Raw genomic sequence first — 14566 nt, 5'->3', positions numbered from 1 at the left:
GTCCCTGAACACTCCCTCGTGATTCACAGGAAAAGAAATGCACCCAGAACACATGCAAATTCTCCTCCGTAATAAAGAAGTCACATTCACCAAGACAGGCCATGTTCTGGGCCATCAAGTGCACCCCAACAGATTTAAAAGAACAGAAACCGTATGATGTGCTCTCAGACCACAGTGCAGTTAAAAGAGAAGTCAGTAACGGAAAGATAAGTAGAAAAGCCCAAGACACATGGAGATGAAAACTTCTGAATAATACACGGGTCAAAGAAGGAATCTCAAGAGAAACTGAAAAGTATTTTGAACTAAGTGAAAATGAAAACACAACTTATCGAAATTTGTGGGATGCAGCCAAAGCAGTGCTTTGAGGGATATTTGTGGCACTGAATTCGTACACTGCAGAAGAGACCTAAAATCGGGACTCTAAATATCCCCCCTAGGAAGCTAGAGAAAGAAAAGCAAGTTAAATCCAAAGTGAACAGAGAAAGGAATGAGAGCAGAAATCAATGAAACTGAAAACAGGAAATCGGTAGAGGAAAAGCAACGAAACCCAAAGCTGGTTCTTTATAAATATGTAAGTCAGATCCTTTCAAAATGATCTTGTAAAGATCTGAAGGGAATGGATCCTAATTATTTAAATCACATTTTTTGTTAATACAGTTGTTTTTTTTTTTAAAAAGATTTTATTTATTTATTTGACAGAGAGAGAGAGAGAGAGAGCGAGAGCAGGAACACAAGCAGGGGGAGTGGGAGAGGGAGAAGCAGGCTTCCCGCCGAGCAGGGAGCCCGATGTGGGACTCCATCCCAGGACCCTGGGATCATGACCTGAGCCGAAGGCAGATGCTTAACGACTGAGCCACCCAGGCGCCCAATTTAGTTGCTTTTAAACACTTAAATATATTCTGAGACTTGTGAAGTTTATAGATAGATATTGTCATGAATTAAGCAGTACAGTTTTTCATCGTGTCCTGAAAAAAAGGTCTGCTTCACGATTCAGTCATCCCACGCCAACAGCTGTATCTCATTTTCCAGCAAACAATCTCACTGCATGCATCTGCTGCTCGGTTTTTGGGATTCATGGGAGTGAGCTGGTAGAAGTCACTTAAAACACCTGGATTCATCAGACTAGAGATGATAGTCCAACACCTAACAGCAGGACCTTCTTCCAAAGGTAGAGAAAAAAAACCTACTGTCATTTCTAATTCATCCTGAATTGAAAAACTGTTCAGATACTGAAAAAGCAGGATGGCTTGTTTTTCTTTTCCATTCTGAGAGAAGAGTGAATGAAGTCTACATTAGTTGCATGTCCAAACCTTTTTAAAAAAACTGTTGAAATCGCAGTAATTTTCTACACATGAACTTCAATATTTTTAAATTCCCCCCGGTTCCAATTCAACTAGTAAAGAATTTTGAAAGAACGGATCTTTCAAAAACTCTAAGAGCTTAAACAGATGTACGTATGTGCCGGTGAAGAATATTACTGTACAGTTTTTGCATTTCAGTTATGAGAACTCATATCTCCCCTCATCTGGGGACATTTAGGATTTGGTTAACCTGCAGTAACAAACCGGTGACAACATAACACACTTACACTAGAGATCATTTGTCACCCAATGAGTCACACCTGCTTTAGGAAATAACTGTCATTGTTCAAATTCCTGCTAAATCTGTACACTGTGAACACACATTCGCCTTAAATATCTAATAAAAACTCTAAAACTTCAAGAAAAAATAAACCTTTCTAACCTTCGGCTGGGCAAAGATTTCTTACAAATGAAACCAAAAGATTTATCTATAAAAGAATATGCTAATAAACTGGATTTCATCAAAACTGAAAACTGCTTGGGGGCGCCTGGGTGGCTCAGTCGTTAAGCATCTGCCTTCGGCTCAGGTCGTGATCCCAGGGTCCTGGTGGCTCAGTCTTTGTCTGCCTTTGGCTCAGGTCATGATCTCAGCGTCCTGGGATCGAGCCCCGCATCAGGCTCCCTGCTCCGCGAGAAGCCTGCTTCTCCCCCTCCCACTCCCCCTGCTTGTGTTCCCTCTCTCGCTGTGTCTCTGTCAAATAAATAAATAAAATCTTAAAAAAACAAAAACAAAAACTGAAAACTGCTCTTCAAACCACATTAAGAGACTGAAATGACAAGCCACAGACTGGGAGAAAATGTCTGTGAATCATACACCCGATAAAAGACTCGTATTGGGAACATACGTGATAAACAAATACAAGTAAAATGAACAGCCCCACAGAAATGAGCGAAAGGTATGAAAAGACACTTCACCAAAGAAGACATACAGGTGGTAAGAACACAAAAAGATGCTTAATATTTTTTTATTTTTAAAGATTTTATTTATTTGACAGAGAGCTAGAGAGAGAGCGTAAGTAGGCAGAGCAGCAGGTAGAGGGAGAGGGAGAAGCAGGCTCTCCGCTGAGCAGGGAGCCCGATGAGGGGCTTGATCCCAGAACCCTGGGCATGACCTGAGCTGAAGGCAGATGCTTAACCGATTGAACCACCCAGGCGCCCCTAGTATTTTTTTTTTTTTTCTGAAGATTTATTTGAGAGAGAGAACGAGCGAGTGAGGAGGGGCAGTGGGAGACGGAAAGAGAATCCCAAGTAGACCCTACTGAGCATGGAGCCTGACACAGGGCTTGATCTCATCACCCCAAGATCAGGCCGGGGCTGAAACCAAGACTGGATACTTTAACCAACTGAGCCACCCAGGCGTCCCAGATGCTTACTATCAAGGGTCATTAGGGCGAAGCATAGCAATCCACGATGAGCAGCCAGCGAACAGCTAGTGAAGTGGCTACAGTCAAAGGCCGGCCATATCAAGTGTGGTGAGGATGGGCAGGAGCTAGAGCTCTCTCACACGTGGCTGGTGGGAATGTAAAAACGTACAACCACTCTGGAAAACTGTTTATCAGTTTCTTAAAAAGATGAACGTGCACCTACCACATGATCCAACAACCTACTCGTATGCTTTTACTCAAGAGAAATGGAAGTACGTGTCCGTACAAAGACTTGGACTTGAATGCTCTGTAGCAGCCCCGAACTGGAAGTAACTCTAATGTCCATCAACAGAACACTGCTCAGCAGTAAAAGAGTGAACTGCTAACACAGGCGAAAACGTGGATGAGTCTCAAAAGCATTATGCTGAAAGAAGCCATAAAAAGAAAAAAGTATACAGTGTATAATTCTGTTCGCATAAACTTCCAGAAAATGCAAACTAACCTACATCGACAGAAAGCAGATCAGTGGGTGCCCGGAGACAGGAGGGGGGCATAGGGGAGGGAGGAGCAAGGGTGCAAGGAAACCGCTGGGGGTGACAGTAACGTCCAGTTTTGCTTGATGATTTCACAAGTGCAGACATATGACTAAAGGTAACAAACTGTAGACTTTATATATTTACGTGTTAGTGTATGTTGATTATATCTCAGTAAATATGTTAAATAACAGAAGGTACAGCAGGGCCTTCACAAAATACTTTTATTTTTTAATTTTTTTTTAAGATTTTATTTATTTATTTGACACAGAGAGAGAGCACAAGCAGGAGGAGCTGCAGGCAGAGGTAGAGGGAGAAGCAGACTCCCTGCAGAGCAAGGAGCCTGATGCGGGGCTCGATCCCAGGACCCTGGGATCATGACCTGAGCCGAAGGCAGACGCTTAACGACTGAGCCACCCAGGCGCCCCCACAAAATACTTTTAAATAACCTCAAAGCTTTAGACGATATGCGCTACAATGTGTCATATGTAAAATTAAATGTAAAACTATTCATCGGTCCCCCTGACCAATAGCCTAAACCAATTTCACCATAATTAAAATTAAAATTCCAATTCCTGATTTTTCAGCACCCACGTTCCCGTCACTCCTATAACAACAAAACAGATTTTTATTGTCATCATTTTTCAGCTGAGGAAACCTGAGTCCCGAGAAATTCTGCAACTTGCCCAAGCTCCTAAGGACCTAAGCATTCATCTTTAATTCTACCATTACCTAGTCTGTAAAAATGCCTTCTCATAGGTTTTAACTTGCACGTGGAGATGTTTCAACTTTCCCAAGAAAAGTTATACATGTGTCTCTGTCATAATAAATGTTCTGGATTTATAAAATATGTGTTAGGACCTCAAACTGTATATAAAGTCTCTAATCTCCCAACCTACACACTCCCAGGATTTATGTTTGTCCTAATTTTACAGAGAGAATGAGGTACAGAGCTGGAATTAGAAGCAATGTGTCTTCACTCTCTACTTAACGTTCTGTCAGCTTTGTTGCTGTATGAAGGCCAAGTTCAGTCTTTCCTGTGACAAAATAAACACAGCTGTGCATTGGGAGTTGAGAAACTTGTTTATTTGCTTATCAGCCAAAGTCACAACTGAGCCTCACCTTTTCATCTTCTCTAAACCTGATGATAATATCATTTGTCCTATTTCACGAGGCATGTAAGGTCAAATGAGTTGATCTTTCAAAAACTCTAAAAGCTTAAACAAATGTAAAGTATTATTATTCTTTTAATATTTTAATTTTATTTATTTATTTGAGAGAGAAAAAGCCTGTGTGTGAGCGGGTGGGGGGGGGTGCAGAGGGAGAAAGAATCTCCAGCAGACTCCGCACTGAGCAGAGAGCCCGGTGCAGGGCTCAATCCCAGGACCCTGAGATCATGACCTGAGCTGAAGTCGAGGGTTGGATGCTTAACTGACTGATCCACCCAGGTGCCCCGAGATGTAAATATTATTAATAAGACATACCTTTCACATAATTTGCGATGGCTTCTTTTGTGTCCCTTTCTGGGTCAATAGTGATGAAAAGTGGAGTTAAATTCGGCAGAGTTGGAATATTATCTGAAAGAAAGTTCTCACTGATCAGTATTCACACTCTAGGGGAGAAGAGGAACCCCGGCAATAGTAAGTGCTTCAGCAAGGCGTTCAGGAAGCAGAGGGACACCGAACATTCGCGTGCAGAGGGTGGGGCGGGGCAGGGGATGGGACGGCCTGCAGGAGGAGCAGATGTCCACAGTATCTGTGCGGGAACCAGATAATTATCCTACCGAACACCTGCACCAGTTTGTGCACGTTACCCAGATCACATCGTGTGGCTATCTCGTGTCCTGATCCAACCTGATGTTTGCAGTCTGCCCCCCGCAATAATCATCAGGGCGATAATCATCAATAAAGGCTGGATCCCCTGAAACAATGTATTTTAAGAAGGACATATCCGCTTCCTCATTGGTCATAAATGCGGCTGACTGCACAGTCTGTGTGTCACATGCACGAAGGCAGGGTCAGTGATGGGCGTCTACAATCAAGGAAGGGGCACAATGCAGAGCTATGGGAAACCAGACCTCCCAGCATTTGAAAGCTCCCTCTGGTAGAGGATACGGTCACAGGAATCAAAGCAGCGAACAAGCGCGATGCTAAGATTTTATGTTCTCACAATGAACCCAAATGATCACGACACCCGACCTGACAGTAATAGGAGAACGTGAAAAGCGTGGTAACGTTAACGACATTAAGTAAACGTACTTTTTATAGTCAGTGATGGCTTACCTATCTCATCCACGACTTGAATCATTTTTTCTAGTTCTTCTGGACAGACATCAGGGCAATGAGTGAAACCAAAATAAATCAATACCCACTGACCCACGTAGTCTTTGTCAGTTTTGGGCTCTCCAGTATGTGTTGTGAGGGAAAATGGGCCCCCCAGCAAAGGCTTCCCCAGGCTTCGCTGCCGTTCCTTCTCCAGCTCTTGAAGAGATACAAACACGCACGTTACAAAAGTCAATCTAACCACAGGCACCAAAATGCCTGATGTATGGTCAGTTCTATACTCACGACTGTGGGGGCACAGACTGTGGAAAACAGTCTGTTTCCAATCAGCTTAAGAAATCTTTTAAGAAAATTAAGGATCCAACAATGAACAAAATCAAATCAAATGCTATGGTGTGTAGTAAGGACCAAGAAGAAAAAGCAGTAAAGATGCTGCTGTCTCTTCTGGAACAATTCAGCCAAGTCGTTAGGCGTGGCCATGACCAGGGCGGGGGCTGCCGTCTGGAGTCTTAGCCTGAGTGTCCCGAGGCGGGCATCTGAATGGGGCAGGGGCAGGGGCCATGGGACCTTAGTTACACACAAGGGATGAACCATAAATAAGCAGATTACAGGTAAGAGTCACACATGGCAGAAGAGGCTGAAAGATGGACGGAGAGACTCAGGACGCACCCTGTAGCGTCGAGCCGAGACTGCAGGTGCCAGTGGGAGCTTGTGGCTGAGATACTTAGAGATATGGAAATAAATGGAGATGTAAGTACACACATCTAGTTTCTAGCTCAGTCCACGGAGAGGACCCTGGAGCAAACACGACCCAGAAGCAATGAGCCCGTCTCCTGACTTCTAAATATCATCCTCCACTAAAAGGAACAGGGCTTTTTGGAGAAATGGCTGGTATTGGGGCCACGGAGGAGGAATTACAAGAGCCAGATTTAAGGAAGAACTCAACAGTGGAGGCAGGTCAAAAGGAACAGGAAGTTGCTCAGACTCCCAGGGACCAATGTGGGACAATCTGGGCATCAGAATAAAGAGAATATGGATTACAGTTCTCGGAATAAATAGGAAAGCATCAAAATAAAGAGAATATGGATTACAGTTCTCGGAATAAATAGGAAAGCACCAGTTGGTATGGACATACATGCACGGAGAGTTTGGCGGGGACTGGAATATTTACATATGTAAATACACACCACAAAACATACGTTAACTACGTTTTCGGTAGAGAAGGCTGACTCATGCATGATCAATGAACATTATCAGTAATGTGACAAAATGAAATCACATGGTACCAGACTAGAAGCAGTGAGAACACAGCATCACTTTTTGTGATATCCTTGCCAAAAGGACATGACCTGAATCTAATCGTGAGGAAATCAGACAAACTCAAACCAAGAGGCATTTTACAAAATAACGAAGTTTTCAAGGTCATGAAAGTCACACCAAGACTGAGAAACTGCTACAGATGGAAGGGGACTAAAGAGACAAGTAGGTACAAGAATGGTTCTGACCCGGATCCTTTTGTGATAAGGAACATCAAGGTGCAACACTTGAATAAGGTCTGAAGGCTGAATGGCAGTTAACATGTCGATGTTAATGTTCTGATTTTGACGGCTGCATTATGATTATGTTGGGAGAACGTACTTGTTTGTAAAATGTACACAGTGAAGCATTTGATGAGGCATCATGTCGGCAAATGCTCTCAGATAATTTAGAAATACTTTCAATAGTTTCATAGTAATTTTCTTTATTAAACAAATACTATTGCAGGCGAAATTCCAAACTAAAGTCAAAAGTTTGCATATCCCAGAACTGTCTGCCCCTACTTTCCCAGCTTCTCAGATTTGTTTCTTTGTGAAACCAAAGGAACTTAATTTCTCATTAGAGTATGGAAATCACATCAATAAAACACTGGTTGTTATACAAAAGAAACACATCTACTTGTCGATACGGATCTTATATTGCTAAGATTCTAAAGCCTATGAATTCTTGCAGATTTAAACACATCCTTTGTATCATGGCATCAAAAGAGACTCTAAAGAACCCAAACCGATTTAAGTGATATTTTAAAGGTTTACTGGAAACCTTTAAACCAAATCTTAAAAGCCTGGACTATTCACTGAAGTATGAAGTTCTTGCAAACAATGTCTAAACACTTCCCGTGTTAATCCAAAGCCATTCCTGGCACCCCCTGACCACGTTCTCCCAATCTCTGCTCATCATCCGTGGTCAGCCTCTGGCCTCTCCCTCTGCATACTCAGTAGTTTGCAGTAGGGGCTGGCCCTTCTTCGGCCCTCAGAGCATCCTGGGCTTCCCCCTGGCTTGGCAGAACCTCATCTAGTGAAATCCTTTAATTCTGTGCCTGCTTCCCTGTCATGTGCACCTCAATGGCTGGAATGCATCTTGGTCATCTCTGTACCCTCCAGGCTTCACCACCCACCTCCAAACCTGTCCACAGTAAGTCTTTTCATACTGTTAGACAGTGGTATCTTGGACTGGATCCTGGACCAGATAAAAGACAAAACAATGGCGAATTCCAAATCAAGTGAAGAGTATTGCACCAATTTTAATTTCTTAATTTTGATAAATGAGCCATGGTTATATAATTTGTTAACAGTAGGGGAAGCCAGGTGAAAGGTCCATAGGAACTCTCTATGCCTTCTTTATAACTATTCTGTTCATCTAAAATTATTTAAGATAAGAATTTTAAAAACAAAATAAAAAATGTTAGAAAAGGATTTTATTTCGAGCTGACAGGAGGATAGATATCTACTTACTCTCTGTCTTTTCTTTCTTGAAGTACTTCATTCCAGCCAATAAAGCTCCACCAATTGCAAATGTGAATGCCAAAGACTTCCAGGAAACCGGCTACTGGGGCACAGATTTCAAAGAAAAACACTAGTAAGATGCAAACATTTAACCATACTAAGTTTACTATCCTGGCTTTTAATATACATAAATACAGGTCTTGATTCTGTTAAATATGTACAATGTTTCCACTTTACTCGGGGGTGAAAAAGTACCAACAGAGTCTGGGCGCACTTACATCTGGGCTGTGACCACAATTACAGAAGCATTCATTCCCAAGGGGAAAGAAAGTCCTTAAGTGCATTTCATGTGAAAGACACCCAAAGCTCAAGTCCCACGACTGTTACTAAGTGGGAATCCTGACTCCCAACTGCTGATTTGAAAACCAGTTAATTATGTGATTGTGCTGATACTGGGAACATAAATAAAATTCGGGAGGTTGACCTAACTCTGGCTTCCAGAAGTAACAAAGCCGAAGTAGAAATGGAGCTTCTTGCAAATTACTCCTTTTCCCTCGTTTTCAAGTCCCAAGGTTAGTAAGATGTCGACTCCCTCGGCCTCACTGATTAACCTTCCTCCCCCAGCCTCTAAAGCCCACTTCTCTTACCCATCACTAGTGCGTAGTGGGGGTCAGAACTAGAACCTGGGAGAAACCAAAGAAAAAGGCATACCCTGCACGCAACTACGACTCACATTTTGCTCAATTTCAACATACACACCGAACCTCTAAAGCGGGTTCACGTGACAGAAATGAACATGCTCTGACTCCTCAATCGTGGTCAACTTAAGGCCGAGACCCCCAGGAAAACCCGAACCCTATTTTCGGGGTATTTTGGGAGGAGGGGACGCAAAACTAAAACCCAAGCCCGAGAATCCAGCCGCGTGGGGAAAGCGTCAGTTCTCAGGTTCTCCCTTTCGGGCTGGACTACGCGCGAAGCAAGGGAAAATAGGGAGGAGAGTGTGCGACCCCCGCCGGTAAGGCTGAGCTGGGGAGCATTTCCGAGGTCACCACCAAGCGGGACGGGGAGGCCGTAGGGCGGCGTGCAGGGGCGACGAGCAAAGAGAGGGCTGCAGGTGTGCACTCACCCCGGGCTTGGAGGGGCGCATGGGGTCTCTGCGGCCCTTCGGCTCGGGGCCGGACGACCCTGGAGGGGGAGGCATCCCCGTGCTCAAGGGCCGGCTTCCCCGGCCGCTGCGAGCCAGCTCCGAGGTCTGCCACGCCTCCTCTCGCCGCGCGCCGAGCTGCCTCAGCCAGACTCTGGCGGCCCCCTCCGCCGGGGCCCAGCCGAGCCCGTGAGGCAGGAGCCGCCAAAGTCGGCCCCCCGGAAGCCGCATGCTGGGGCTGGGGACCAGCCAGAGCCCCGCCATGCACTCGGGGGACCGCGCCTCCTTTGACCCGCCCCCCGACTTCCGGCGCCGTTTCCACTTCCTCCGGAAGTCGCTGCGGGCCGCTCTTTCCGCTCAACTCATTGGTGGTGAGGTCGCCCAGCCGGTAGCCAGGGAGCCCTCGGCTGTGGAGCCGACGCGCGGTAGGTGGTTCCTCGCGTCTGGAGGCGGGCCCGGTCGGGGCTGGGCGGGGGCTTCGCGGTGCGGGCGGGCGGCGGGGCGGGCGCGGGAGTCGCCGCCGGGAGAGCCCCGCTCCCCCGGTCCCCGCCCGCGTCGCCCCGTCGTCCGCCTGGAGGCCGGCCCGGAGCCGCAGGGCGCGGACCCCGCTGCCTCCCTCCGGGGGTGCCGGCGGGCCCATTGCACTTGACGTCGTCTCGGCCCGTTCGGGACTTGCGCACCGGCGTCCTTGGAGTGGCTGGGGCGGTGAGCCCCGGGCGCTGTCCCCTCGCGGGGAGCAGCAGCTCCGCACGAAGTAGCCGGCTCTGCGCCGGGTCCCCTCCCTGAGTCAGTCGGCCGGGCCCCCGCGTCCTAGGACGCCCTCGCCGGCTGCCCTCGGCGCTGGGCCTTCCAGGGTTGAGGTTGGCGGATGAGGTCCTCACCGGGGACCGCGTCTCCTGCGGGGACAGCCCCGTATTCTTGGGCGCAGAGCGTCCGTGGGCTGCTTCTTCCTGGTTGGCGAAGGTGGGCTTGCACGCGCGTCCTCTTTGCCGTGTGTTCCTCCCAGTGTGTCTGCACCCTTAACGCCTGCCCTCGCCTGCCCGCCTCCGCGCTGGCAAAACGCAGACAGAGCGGGCAGGAAAACAGCCTAATTCTCTTCCCTGACTTCAGATCCCGGAGCTCCCCCCGAGCAGAAGGAGCGGCTCGGAGCGTGCCCGAGTGCTCGTGGGACGGGAGCCGGCAGTGTCTGTGAGCCGGCGTAACTGGCCAAGTGGGCGGGCTCCTCCCCAGCAGTCCAGCCGGACTCTGCTGATAGCCACGTTTCTTCCTTCCCGAGGTGAACTGGAATTTTCTGGAAGTTCTGCTCCGAGGACATGGGGCACTTCACATCGTTCTCAGTCAAACTGATTTTTCTGTCCCGAGGTTACCCGTGGGTGAGATTTTTTTTTTTTAACCTGCTTCTATCTGTGTATTTCTTTGCCCCGGGGGAAGTTTTTCTTCCAATTGCCAGAAAGACACAAAAATACCTTACTCGTTCAGGCGATGAGCATATACAGTTTTTGTTCATCTTTCTCATTGCTCCGCTGGATGTTAATGATGTCAGTCGTATAAATTAAAGTTCAGTGTTGTTTTTAGCTGGTCTGTTAAATTTCATTTGCCAAAGTGATTCTTTTACCAGGTTTATCCTTAATTTGTTTACCAAAGCATTTTTATACAACTTTTTCGTATTAAGTGTATAATATTAGGTAAAATACTAGCTTCTAAAACCGTTCCTGACTCAAAGGAGGTGTTTTGTGACTATACGTGGGACGAGTTGCTGATAACACCTCTGAGCCTGATTTCTCCGACCTGTGAAATCTAGTGTTAAAAGATACCTAACATGATGTCTAGCGTAAACCTATCACTTTCATTACTACTTTTAAACCACCAGGATTGGCAAATGAGTTTTTTTTCCTTCAATATAGATACCTTTTTTGAAAGAGACAGAATATACGTAATATCATCTGATGTTTGTTCTGTCCATAGTGATGAGGCAGGTCAGATTTTGTGCATGAGGTAACTCCGGGCTGTCCTGACTGGGACGGCTAGGCCCTAACTTTGTGTGACCTTCCCAGCACTGTAACTTGGCTGCTTCTGCCCCCTGTCCCTTGCCACAAACATTTCCAGCCTCAACCTTCCTGTCATTGCACTACTTAGCACAATTAAAAATCCAGACTGCTCCCACTACCCCCCCCCCCACTTTTCCTTTCCAGGGCCGCCTGTCCCATGGGCTCTGCATAGAAAGGCTTTGCTGACCTGACCTGCCCCCTTCCCTGAGATACTTCTGGCTTAGGCCTGGGCGTCTCTCTGTTGCAGTAGCTCCCTTTGACCATCTCTCCTTACTAATGTCCTGCTGTGTCCTCCCACCCCTTCGTTTTCCTTTGACAAGAGTGTAGGACTATCTTCATTTGCTAATTCATCGTAGATGCTTGAGAGGCTTCTACAAGGAGCTTCGGCCTTCTGCCATCTTATTATGGAAGTTTTATTAGTATCGTCTTGTAGCAAGTTTTCAGCAAATAGGCATCCCTGGGTGTTTCTTCCTATTGATAAACATCATTGATGCCTAAGGAGGTATTCACAAACTGCTGGCTGCTCATCCTACACCATGACTTTCTGTTGGAATTTTTGTAGGAGTTCATTAATAGAATTTTTGAAACTCTGGTGAAGTTTTCTATACTATTCTGTTCTATAAAATGTTGCAGGAGTTTCAGTTATCTGGAGGTTCACTAGGCAGGTATGTTTTCAGATAATTAAAAAATAACACATAGGTAGTGCTTTACGATTTACAAAAGTAGATTATTGTACAGTATATGCTAGTTGAATCTCACAAGTGCCGATGAATTGTTTCCCTGTAGGAAAAACTGGGACTAAAATTCCCTTCCAGGTTTTCAGTCTCAAAGTTTTCAGCAGCTGTCCCACTGCCTCTTAACTACAACTTGGGTAACTTCACATATAATGGTGCGCTCCAGACTTTCAGAACAAAGTTCACGTAAAACTTGGGATTTTCCTTTCTTTTCAGAGGTCTTAGGTTTTAGGTCTTCTAATTCGTTCAGACTGTATCTTCTCTAAAAATACCTTTTAAAAACCTTGTACTATAGACATCTTGAAACCCGCATAAAAGCAGCTAGAGTGAACCTCGTACCCATGTGTGTCTGGTGGAGGATGGAGGGTATTTTGAAAAGTTCATGGCATTGGCATGTTTATTAATTGTGCGTTTCCCCATGGGAGGTGTCTTGAGTTTTTTTTATCTCTCTGGCCACCAGGACCAGTCTTTCTGAGCTCCCTGGCACCTCCCAGAACCATACAATAAAAGATGTTGAACTAGTCAGGAGAATCTTTTCCCTGCCCACTTGAGTTCTTGGGACCCGCCTAACTCACTTCTGATCCTCACGGTCTTTCCTTGCATGTGGCCTTGTCCCTCCTCCTTGCTTCATATCTTTCTCTTAACAGATGACAGTATCAGTTTACACTTCTGTTTTAAAAAATAATTTCTTTATTTCATAAAACTGTGTATTCCCTGCCCTTAGCCTTATTTTTAAAAGCCATATGTCTTCGACATTGCAGATCTCTTTTCTACCCCAAAACACATTACTGTTTTGAAGTGTGTGGCCCTTGCTGCTTCTCTGCACATTGCTTAATTTTCTTTAAAAGGTTGGCAAATCTTAGTTTATCCTTAAGTTTCTCTAAATTGAACTGTATTCCAGTGGAAGGTGTATCTGATGGGACTTTTTGTATAATACGACAGGAATCTTAGAGCCAGTTCAGTTTGGCTTGACTCAGAGGAGAGTGAGTTTGTTTGTTTATGTATTTACGGTTTTATTTATTTGAGAGAGAGCTAGGCCAGGGTCACATGTGTGCCCTTTCCGACACTTGCACAGCCAGGGGGTGAAGGTCACAGCAACAGGCACCGAGAGCGAGGATTGTATAGATGCCTAGGGAGACCAGGGCGCGCTGTTACCAGATGAACAGGAGATGAGTACTGGCTAGGCAGGCACAAATAATAGCTTCTCCTAGAAGATCAGATTAACTGGGACTAAAAGCTCCCCCTCAAGAGATCTGTAGTACAGATTATCACCTTAAAGCCTCTGAGTTTAAAGACGAAAACAAACAAGTTAATTTGGCAAAGGATAAAAGCCTCCCCAGAAACTGTTTTCTCTTAAGCTTTGGTAATAATGTTCCAGTGATACATGTACCCAGTTAACTTCTGGTTGAAATCTCCTATTAATCTGTACTTTGAATCACAAACATTTGAAACCTAGTGAGACTACAGATTTTCGTGTAACTTAGATGAATTCTATATTTATTGTATCTGAGTTCTTCACCCTTCAAATCAGATGATCTCACCCACCCTGAGACATATCAGCTGGCTTGATATCTACTGGGTTTTCAGATGGGGACTGCAGGACGAAACAAGCAAATGAAAAAAAAAGTGTCAGAACACCAAGCCATTTTTCAGGATTTCCAGCCTTTTTCTAATGCTGCTTTATACCTTTGTTAGGGCTAGTTATACACAACCCGATTAAGCTCACAATTGGGTGGATCACATAGAATGTGTGTCCCTCGTGACAACAGTTTCAGAATGAAAAGAGGCCTCTAATTCTCAAGGAAGTCAGGTTGCCGCCCGGCCCTCTTGCCGGCTGTGGAGTTTGTCACCCCCGCCTCGGACAGCAGTGCTCCGTCAGCTAGGATTTCACGTATCTGTGGGTGATTGAAGAGAACTCGGTAGCTGTAGTGGGCTGCTGGAGGCCAGGAGTCGAGAAGTAATTTTAGAAATTACACATGAAGTTTTTTTAGAAACAGCGAGGCTTTAATATGCTTCGATCCCACAGCACAGTGTAGTACTGTAGACTTTATAATAAGAATAGTTGATCTTCTAGGATCATGGCCTTTGGTTTTTATTTTATTTTTAAAGATTTTATTTATTTGAGAGAAAGAGCAAGAGAGAGCGAGAACAAGAGAGAGAGCACAAGCAGGGGGGAGGGGGAGAGGGAGAAGCAGACTTCCCGATGAGCCGGAAGCCTCGATCCCAGGACCCTGGGATCATGACCTGAGCCAAAGGCAGATGCTTAACCGACTGAGCCACCCAGGCGCCCCTGGTTTTTATTTTTTTAAAGATTTTATTTATTTATTTGACAAAGAAA

General features: G+C 45.5%; 2 protein-coding genes across 6 annotated transcripts in view; one reads left to right on the top strand and one right to left on the bottom strand.

Annotated features, from left to right (window-relative positions):
* Positions 1-656: 656 nt before the first annotated feature.
* Positions 657-9710, bottom strand: SCO1 (synthesis of cytochrome C oxidase 1). Its single transcript, XM_081805711.1, has 4 exons — positions 9429-9710; positions 8312-8402; positions 5541-5738; positions 657-4835 (listed from the first exon to the last, which is right to left on the bottom strand). Exons 1-4 carry the CDS (start codon positions 9708-9710, stop codon positions 4729-4731), a joined length of 678 nt encoding a protein of 225 aa, XP_081661837.1. The 3' UTR covers positions 657-4728.
* The window catches only part of ADPRM (ADP-ribose/CDP-alcohol diphosphatase, manganese dependent), a 29604-nt gene continuing 24713 nt past the window's right edge, over positions 9676-14566 (top strand). For 2 of the 5 annotated variants that reach the window (XM_081805708.1, XM_006744783.3), the window contains exon 1: positions 9676-9871. In XM_081805708.1, coding sequence (XP_081661834.1) covers positions 9676-9871 — 196 coding nt within the window. Of the gene's footprint in view, positions 9872-10479; positions 10820-14566 lie in introns of those variants that run through there. The other 3 variants (XM_081805707.1, XM_081805705.1, XM_081805706.1) reach the window with 3 other exon arrangements.

The sequence above is a fragment of the Leptonychotes weddellii genome, chromosome 15 (genome assembly GCF_054177405.1).
Source record: "Leptonychotes weddellii isolate Sample4059 chromosome 15, ASM5417740v2, whole genome shotgun sequence".
In the NCBI taxonomy this organism is placed as follows: domain Eukaryota; kingdom Metazoa; phylum Chordata; class Mammalia; order Carnivora; family Phocidae; genus Leptonychotes; species Leptonychotes weddellii.
Note: the sequence above shows the minus strand (reverse complement) of the source record. Positions and strands in the feature narration are given on the sequence as shown.